Source organism: Clarias gariepinus, chromosome 1 (genome assembly GCF_024256425.1).
Source record: "Clarias gariepinus isolate MV-2021 ecotype Netherlands chromosome 1, CGAR_prim_01v2, whole genome shotgun sequence".
Lineage (NCBI taxonomy): Eukaryota > Metazoa > Chordata > Actinopteri > Siluriformes > Clariidae > Clarias > Clarias gariepinus.
The window spans coordinates 31,387,194-31,397,531 of NC_071100.1; the positions used below are offsets into that span (position 1 = coordinate 31,387,194).

Sequence of the window (10,338 nt, forward strand, 5' to 3'; positions counted from 1 at the left end):
ACAAACCATTTTTTAAATCTATTGGTCATACTTGAGCAAAAAAAAAAAAACATAGTACAAATAAATAATAGGGTAAAATATGTTGTCTTATTTGATCATATTCACCTGTTTCACTGTTTCTTTTTTCAGTTGCTGGATCTCTTTACTCAGTGGGATTGGTCGACATACCTCGCTGACTATGGACGTCCGACCTGCAAGTACCTGAGGGTCAGCCCGCATACCGCTCTGGCCCTCCTGGAGAAGTAAGTCACACATAAAGCCATGTGGCCATCACTTATGTTAAATGTGCACATCTTCCATGCATTATCAGTTTCTCATTTCTCAGAAACTCATAATTTCTTTGACATCTCTGCTGTCTGACATCTTCTCCCTTACATCACATCACTCTCTGCTGTTCTGCTTATGTGCAGGATTTCTCGAGCGTGAGTACCCTGCTGTCTGCACAGCGTGTGGGTGTGCCTGTTTGCCGTTTAGAAATATAGATTTTTTTATTTAAATTAATGTACATGTAAGCATGGTTGTTTATTTAGTGTTTATTGTGCACAATGATGCATCAGTATTTTTTTTTTGCATGTTTATAGAACTGATTGTTTCTTTTTGTGTGATTTCCATATTACTTTTTTATTTATTGATGTATTTTTAAGTTGGACTGGACCTCAAGCTCACAGCTTTTCCCTTTTCTGTCACCCCTTCCTTTTCTGGGAAGGTCGTAAATTCTCTGGTTGCAGCAGTATACGCACCAGTCTTGATCCCATTTGAGCTGCACTTACCCTGGCCATACCCTCTCGACCTTAGAGCTCAGTGAAAGGGATCTGTATATCTAAACCCCGAGCTGGCCACCAACCAGGCAGAAACAGTGGGCCTCATTTATCAAGCTTTATTTGTCAAATGTAAAAAGTTCATAGGAGCATTTACACAAGAAATTTGCTATTCATGAAAATCCTGGGATTTCAGAAAAATATTTAAATCGACCTGTGCCTCTGCGTGTGTATAAATTTATTTAAAATGTATAAGAAGACTAAACTGTGATAAGCCTTTGTAATTGAGTAAATCGTGATAAGTTACTGAATTTTATATTTGGATTATGCTGAAAAGTTTAGCAGAAATAAAGATTAAGCAAATGTAAATCAATAGAATGAGTCCAAAAAAAAAAGGGAAGTTCAATTTAGACTTTAGCGGTATAAAAAGAGGAGGGTCCAAAATTGATCATATGGTGTTCAAGTCGATTCTATTGCCCATGACATCATCTGTCTGCAACTGCAGTGCATCATACCCTCTCTAATGAATCCCAATCTTATTTACTATACACTACTATACTACTCTGTATACTGTATACAATACTAATACACTACAAGTACCAATATACTATTATACACACACACAGTGCACTTTATTAGGAACACCTGTACACTTATTCATTTGTGCAGTTATCTAATCAGCCAATCATGTGACAGTGGTGCAGTGCATAAACACATACGGTTTTGGATAATGTTCACATCAACAAAAAGTTCATAATGATCTCAGTGATTTTGACTGTGGCGTTATTGTTGGTGTGTGGTAAGTAGTTGTGTAACTGCTGATTTCCTGGAATTTTCATACACAGCAGCCTCTAAAGCTACATTCACATTACCAGCCTGTTGGATCTCAATTCCAATTTTTTTACTCTAATGTTACAGATCAGATTTTTATACCGCTGTCTGAACACACAAACTGATGTTTTTCGCTTTTATATTTTATATGTGGTTTTAGATCAAATAAAATATCCGATACGAGGTCACATGACCTGAATAAGATTGAGCAGATTTCATGCAGAACTCATGCAAATTTTTTTTGTTTTTTTTTTTTTGCCTGTACGCATGCATGGAGTGCTCGCAGACGTCGGCACCCGCAGCCTGGGGGTTTTAGAGCAGTGCTAACAAATACAACCGAATAAGTGTTTGCCATCCTACTGAGCAAAATCCCAAGCATAATTGTTGCTAAAGTTGCATCTGTTGTTTAAAATGAATGAGTGGCTGCACAAACCCATGATGTGTTTTTAACCAAGATGCCCTGAGCAAAATGAATGTGCATTGAGCATCCATATTAGAGTCAGATTAAAGTCACTGCTAATATTGAATGTAAACCGTTATGACTCAAATCTGATCTGACCAAAAATCAGAGTTGAGCAATGAGGCTTGTAATGTGAACGTAGCCTAAAGTTTATTCAGAATAATGCAATAAAGACAAAACCGGTGCCAGTTTGATGAAAACGCCTTGTTGTTGCAAGACATTAACTGAGAACATCTAGACTGCTTTGGTCTGCAGATAGCCACTCTCTACCATCGTAAAAGCATCTCCGACTGTGCAGCCTTGAGACAGATGCACTACATCAGCGGGACCCCACATCAGGTTTCACTTCCTTTAGACGAGGAAGTGCTTACAGGCTTACCAGAACAGGAAAGTTGGAGACTGTCACTTTTTATACCCAGAAAAGCTAATTCCTTCTTTGCCAGTTTTTAGTGACTTTTAGCTTATGAGAAATCTAGTAAGACATATTGGAGATTACAAATGTTGGAAGAAGGTTCCAGAAATCAAGGCAGAGTCACAGTACAACAGTCTTAGGTCAGGTATTAATTGATCTATAAGATGATCATGATGTTGCTGGTAGTATTAACATGAACGTTAAGCTTTGAAGCTTTGGAGCTTGATCTGTTTTTGTCAGATTGAACATATGAAGAGGAGTATTAGCTGGACAGACTAAGAGCTAAAGAGCTGCTCCATCTCACTCTAAGTGGAAATGGAGATAGTGCTACAGCTGACTGCACCGTTATCTGCAGATAGACACAGTTCAATTTGGGTAATGTAGGAAACCATAAAAAAAGTGATTTTTCCATTAAGCATGTGTGAAACCTTTTAAAAAGTTAATTCTAGTTCTCCCGTTGTGCGGGATAAAACCACTAAAACGATGCTAAACTGAGTTTCTGTTGCTGGTTTTGCGTGATGGTTTTGATGTATACCCAAATCAAGCATCTCACTGCATGCCGTGTTCACCTGTTCTGTTTTCATACTGCTTTCAGAAATGTATGATACTCATCTACTTCCTCCCTCTTCATCCATATTTGGGAACACAGATTGCTATCCACATTTTTACACACTTCCAAAAGATGGTAGTGATAGTTGCAGAGATAAGAGGCAGATATTTTTAGCTGTCCTGTGGCCACAGAAACACTATTGTATGTCTGAGTTGATGTTAATCTCATCTAATAACCCCCAGTGAGGTACATGATATATGAGTGAGATCGGGACAGTTGAGCAGAGCCAATAAAGCTTTATAATACTAAACGTAACACTGCTTGAATAGCAGTTGTGTCTGGCATGAACTGTTTGTTGAAGACTAAAACACTATAGTGAATGAAACTGAGGACTACTTTGGAAAAAATTACCAGTAAAGCCAAGTATTAATAAACTCTTATGTAATGTTTACCATAAAACAGTCTTAAATGTGAAGAGATATATATATATATATATATATATATATATATATATATATATATATATATATATATATATATATCGTTCTGGTTGACTGTGGATCCATGAAGAAGTGGTTTTGTGGAATTTGTAAAAGTCCTGTGCTGTGCAGGCCTGTGCTGGTGGTCCAGTTTTTATTTCCACTTTAAATTATGCTCCAGTCTGCGTCTTTCCTTTGAGGTCTTTATTGGGACTCAAACCTTAATTTGTATCCATCTTTACCTCCCAGACATGTAATTAAACAAGGACTTAGGGTTTCTGCCTAAAGGTTCAGTCTTTTCCAGACAGGTGTCTTAAAAGGGAGGAAACCAAATAATTTAAAGCTCTGATATTCAACACAGATTGACCTTGAAAATTTTCAATAGTTTATGCAAACGTTTAGATCTACCTCTTTTTTTTTTTTTTTTTTGGTCAGACTAGATTATCTGATGTAGTTTCTTGTACATGTCGAGATCTGACCGAGATATACGGGTTGCTTGCATAATTTTTCCTGTATCTGTTTATATAATCTCCTTCTTTCTTATCTCTTTCTGTCTCAATCTCTGTAGGATGAAGGACACTAATCGGAAAAACAACATGTTCGCTCAGTTCCGTAAGAATGAGCGTGACAAGCAAAAGCTGATCGACACCGTGGTCAAGCAGCTGCGGAACCTTATTACCAGCCACCAGTCCTGAGTCCACCGCTGGTTGGATATCGTCTGATTCCCCCCACCCTGAAGATTTGGACGGGTAACTACCAGGAACAGCATCACACTGGTGACTGGGGAGACTTTTGCTTGTAAAAGAGCAAAAACAATAGACTCGCAAGACAAATGGAATAGACAGGAATTGACAAATGAGTGCCATGGGTCTCTCAAAATAAGTATTTGTTTTACCCGAAGGGTTCTGGCTTTCTGGTTCCAGTTTTGCAGCCCTTTGTCTAAGCCTTTTAATGTCTTCCTGACAGCGTCTCACTGGTCTAAGTATCAGTGACCCTTGAAAGTGCGCTCCTGTTTTCCTAAATACCATATGGTTACCAGTTATGCAGCCCTTTTTAAGCCTGTCTCTATGAGACTTTGGTTATTAGCTTCACATATCTAGCATCTGCAGGGACGCTACAGTGCCCAGGCAAAAAAGCCTGCACTTTTTTTTCTTTCTTTTTTTTTTTTTCTTTCTTTAAATCTGGCTGCTTCATGCCCTTGTAGCCTTTCTGTAAACTACAGCAAAACCCTTAGTTAACCTGTGTCTATGTGAGATGTAGGTAATTTAACCTTTTAACCCTGAATTTAGATGGAATGTTGCTTGCACATAATCGTGACACCACCATTTTGTTATTTTTCTCCCCCAGACACTGTCTAATTTAATACATTTTCATTTTATTTTCATTTTATTTTAATTTGATCAGTATTCTTACCAATACCACATACAAAAATGTCTTCTGAGATCAGTTTACCTTTAATACATAAACAGCCTCTTGTTCCTGTTTTTTTTAAATGACATGTTTCATAGTCAGCAGAAATCGATAGAGATGCTTAGTATTTGATTTCCACAACGATAATTCAGAATGATTTCCAGTCTCTGTTGCCGTTTCTGCATTTCTCAATGCTGTCACAAAAATCCCTAGACTATTTTTAACACCATCTGCAATAGGCAGAAGTCGAATGATGCGCTGAGACATCCTGTATATTGCAGCTATAATCCCCTGCACAGTTAAGACACATAGTCACTGTTCTCGTTTCTAATAAGATGCTTCTGTAATTCCCTTCAATTAGATAGTAAGGCAGAAACCTGTCACGAGTAAGTGGCCTTAACAGGATCTCGATCAGCTGCTGTTATTCTGCACAGGCTTGTTATCAAATCTAGATAGAACTCGAGAGGAATAGCTCACAGCGTTGTAAGCAGCATAACGTGTGTGTTTGTGTGCGCGCCTGCTTTTATGCTTTCGGTCATTGTGGGCCTTTACTTAATCGATGGGATTTTCTCATCAAGTGGGTGCAATATTACTAGTATTTTCAAAGGAACTCATGAAATCTTAGGAAAGTAGGTAAAGTATTTTTTTTATTGTAAACACAAGAGGTTATGGTTTTGGTTTTATTGGCTATAGATCACTTTTATGTCCATTGTGTGTGCGTGTCCTTATTGTCACTACGCCATTGTTTGTGTCCATAAACTCTGGCCCATACAGAAGGGATCGAAAATGAGATCAAAACCTAAAGGGAATAATTCTTTCCAAATCGTTCAGTTTGGGAAGAGTTTAGTGTGCATGTAGGTTTGTGTGAGTGTTGTGATTTGTGGTTGTGCTCTTTGTCATTTTGTATTATTGATTTTGAGTCCTTTGTACCTGCTCTTGGGTTGCTGACCGAGCCGCAGGATTATTACTACATGTGAGCAGAGTTTTGATTTATAGGAAAATTTGATTTATTTTGTTGTTGATGGAGACAGGTGAACTGTACAGAATGTAACATTAAACCACTAATGAATGACCTTCCAATACTAATAAAGTCTAAAACAAATACCAACCAATATCAAATAAACAATAAAAAATAAAAAACAGTTGTGAAGGCTCTTATTTTTCACTTGTTTTTTTTTACTGCTAGTTCAGTAGGATGTGGTTATTCATGTATTTGGTTGTTAAAGAGGCTTAAAATGATCCAAGATGCATGAAGATATGTCATAATATGTATACATTAAGTCATACTCATGTAAAAATACTGGATAAAAAAACTGAGAAATGACTATTCCTGCCTTGTTAATAATTGCATGACTCACAATTTATAATTAACTCTTCACTTCCTTACAGGTCATTTTCTTCCTATTTGCATTTTTTTTAACATACCGCTGTTTCAACACTAAGAAGAAAAATGCTGATATTTATTTTATTTTAAATGCTACTAGGAATTAGTTGTGTGCAGCTATACCGATGTTCTCTCAAAAAGATCTCATGTCGGTACAATCTGAGAGAGAGAGGCATCATAAAAAGAAATCTGAGGCGAGTCTTATGCTTGAGGACCAAATGAAAAGTTCTCCTATACATATTGCAGCAGGAACTGTTCTTTTCTTAAGCCTTTGATTCCACAAATTTAGATATGTGTATACTGTACAGATATACAGAGTAGCTGTTTTTTTTTTTGTAGTTCATTTTGGACGCTTTGTTGGTTTTGCTAGACAGCGTATACAAATATCCTACATATTTCTGGTACAATTGCAGGTTTTTGTCATTTTAATTTGAAAAAATACAATTTCAGGACTTTTTCCATCATTAATTTGATATAGCAACCTACAAAATCTAGGTGAAAAACACTTTGGGTAAAAAAGACATTTTGGGCAAAAGTAATTAGTAATATTTTGCTCAGATTACAGCTCTTTTCTATAAGAGCCTACCAACCTGACGCATCTTAATTTAGAAATTTTATTCCATAATTTATGGAAAAAATACTTCAGAGTTACCAAATAGTGAAAGGATCTTCTGTGTACACCTTTCAAATCCTTCCACTTGTATTTCATAGGCTTTAGTTCTGAACTCTGACTGGGCCTTTCCGAAACATCAATCTTATTTTGACGCTGTACCTTTGTCGACTTGGATCTGTTTCTCAAGTCGTTAGTGTGCTGGACAGTGAATTGTTTTTCTTCAGCTGGCTGAAAGAGGCTGTCAGTTTTTCTGCCAAAATATATTGCTGTTTGGCGATCCATAATTCCCCTCTATCTTCGCTAGAACAGCAGACCCAGCTGGAGAGAAGCAGGATCATATCACACAGCTGCCACTACCGTGCTCCACCATGGACAAGCTGTTCTTTTGGTGATGTGGGGTTTGTATTTTGCACCAAACATATCTTTAATAATTTTGTGCAGAAACTTTTGCCTTGGATCTTTTATACCATCTTTTCTTTTTATATGATTTGGGCTGAATTACAGTTTTTGGGCTTGGATGTTTTTGCATCTGCCTGCAAAGCATAGGAGACACAGGAATTGTTACTATCATTGTCACACATTTCCTCTGAAACATTTGTGGGAATTTACTCAGAACCTTTATTAGCAAGCATAGACGTGCACTAGCCATTTCGTTTTCTAATGTAATTTATTTATTTTTGGGGGGTAAGATCAAATCTGCCATCCATTTCCACTTAAACTCCCTCGAAATGTGACCAAACTTGAACAGTACCTCTTTCCTTTTTTTTTTTTTTTTTTTTTTAAAGAAATCATAGGTGTGCACTAGTCTATTAAAAAGGTCAAAAATCATGCTGGGTTTGAATATTGAACCAGAGAGAATAATACCAAAATAAAAATCTTGAAAATATCCATCATCTCAATACCAGGAACACTGATACAGTCATGTATGACATCAAAGAAAGTTTCTCTTTTTCCCTGTACAGCATGCCAAAAAAACAGTCTGGACAGGTGATGCACACGTTGGATAATTTATTTTTTTGCTTGTTTTTGTGAGAAAGAGATTTTGTCTTGCCGGCCTACTCCACAGCCCCAAATATGTGCACCAACAATACAATAGGAGAGATGGTCAGGAGCAGGGAGTGACTTGTACTTGCCCGATATTCCTGCTCGAACTGTGGCTGTATAGGTTTCTTGGAAGCCTCCATGATGTGTTATTTCTTCTTGTTCTTTTGACGGTTTTGGAGGGATGTTCTGTTCTTAGTAATGTTACTATGGTGCCTTGTTTCCCCGCACTTTAGATGATTGCCTACACAGTGTTCCCTGGAACATCTAATGTTTGGGAAAATCTTTTGGACCAAACTCCTGATTAATGTCATTTCACAGTGAGATCCCATGCATGCTTTCTAAGTGTTTTGTAGACCAGTTTGATGACACCAAGAATTTGCCAAGGAAGAGAAAAGGCTCGTTTTTCTTTAGGGTTAACTTGAATCAAGTCATTGATGACGGGCTTTTTAGATATGATTTCGAACACTGAACACGAGTCACATGCCTAATTATTAAAGGGTGTGCACACTTGTGCAAGTAGACTACTGTCACTTTTTCTTTCATTTTTCCTACAGCGTTATTTGTTTTTACTTGATTTTGTTGATTTCTATTTAACATTTAAAGTGGAAAATATGTGACAATTTCTTCTTTCTTTTGAATGTTTTTTAATACATTTATATTTTTAATTATACAATTCTGACATTTTAACAAGGGTATGTAGACTTTTTATATTTACTGAATATTAAGGGTTCTCAAACTTTTTACAGTCAGGGTTCTCATTCAATTCAGAATGAAGCAAATGTGTGGTGATTAGCACAGTGGCCTCGCACCTTCAGGCTCGAGGATTCGATTCCCACCTTGGGTCTTCAGGCTGTAGAAAGAAACCTACCAAGCATGGAGAGAACACGCAAACTTATTTTCTTGTACTGTATATCTGAGGCAACACCTCAACAAGACTTTGTCCCTAAGTGTGAATAAGTGTCTCCCCTCAGGGACAATTTAGAACTGACAAGCCATCTACCAGCATGTTTTTAAACACTTGGAGGAGTTTGGAGTCTTCATAAGAAAAGGAGCTGGAAATAAATGGTTCTAGTGAATTACACTGGAGAACTGGGTAAGATCAAATGCCTAAAGGGTAGTCCTAAAAAGAGCTTTGCATCTAAATTCTCTACCATATGCAATGTGGAACTCCTGAATAAGAATTCAATTTTTCTGTGTGTGTGTGTAACATTATTGGGATAAATGTCCCAGCAATCTGGGATAATTTAAATTTAGATTCATGATGTGCAAGCCAAAGGACTGTGGCAAGGGTAAAAAAAACAAAATAAAACACTGACATGAAGAAATTTTGGGGGGAACCAGACCCGAAAGAGAATGTGTTCTTTTCTGTGTGACACTAAAGTATGAAGACCAGTGATTGTGAGGAATAAAATTCAGAATATAATACGGTTTGACATTTGTTTGTAGAGTTGATTAAATGTCTCTGTCCAAATTTCGGCGCTTTTTCATAGTTTAAAGTATTCGCTGCTCCTATCGCACTGATTAAGCTGATGAAGGGAAATTGAATAGTAGGTTGGATCAGATGTTGTTTGAACAGTGAACTTTTTTTTTTTTTTTTACCTAATGGTACTGTACCTCAGCCATCCTGATTTTCTATTGACTATTCATCATTTCTTTTTTTTTATAGTATTGTAGCTGTCAGTTTAAGTCTTCACTGCTTAGCTTACAGTAATTTCCACATGGGTGTTTTTGTTAGTGGCTAGCTACCACTGCCACACTACGCATTCAGAATGGAAAGGATATTTAAGGCTATAACTTATGTTTGCTTTCAATTAATGTGCTGCTGTAAAGGTGATTCCCATCGTAGGTGATCAGGTAAAAAAAAAAAAAACAACAACTAAGGGCTGGGATTCATTACAAACTATAACGAAACCACAAACACAATATAATGTTTAGATACAGTCATCAACCCTCAGGGGAATGAGATGAACTTGGATCACATCCCCAGTTTACGGTGCCTGCTCTGGTGCCTGCTCTAGCCCTTCGGCATCAAAACTTTGTGCTAGTTTCCATATTTAATATAGCTGAGTGCTTTATCCTGCACGGCACATTCTGCTCTGTTCTGTTTGTGTTTGTGTACTAGTTACAGTTCAGTGATGCTGTCCGTATACAAACAGACCATTGTCTCTTACACTTGTCTTGCTGTGCAAAAGCGATAGAGCAATCCAAAACAGCGGTGGAAGAATTCTCTATAATGGGTGAGTCAGGCGGTCTTTTGGGACTCATTTAAGCACATCATCCTTTTTGTGAAAGCTGAGTGAGCAAGCAATAACAGCAGAGTAGTGGAAGATGAATCCTAAGATCTTACTGGCCATCCGAACACTGAAGTATTAAAAGGCTTTTAGAGACGTTTAAGTC

At 37.3% G+C, this 10,338-nt stretch overlaps 1 protein-coding gene across 2 annotated transcripts in view; it reads left to right on the forward strand.

The window, feature by feature from the left end:
• Positions 1–6,035, forward strand: part of exoc6b (exocyst complex component 6B) — a 103,398-nt gene extending 97,363 nt beyond the window's left edge. For both annotated transcript variants that reach the window (XM_053493754.1, XM_053493762.1), the window contains 2 exons: positions 130–242; positions 4,059–6,035. In XM_053493754.1, coding sequence (XP_053349729.1) covers positions 130–242; positions 4,059–4,185 — 240 coding nt within the window. In that variant the 3' untranslated portion in view covers positions 4,186–6,035. The remainder of the gene's footprint in view (positions 1–129; positions 243–4,058) is intronic.
• The last annotated feature ends 4,303 nt before the right edge of the window (positions 6,036–10,338 follow it).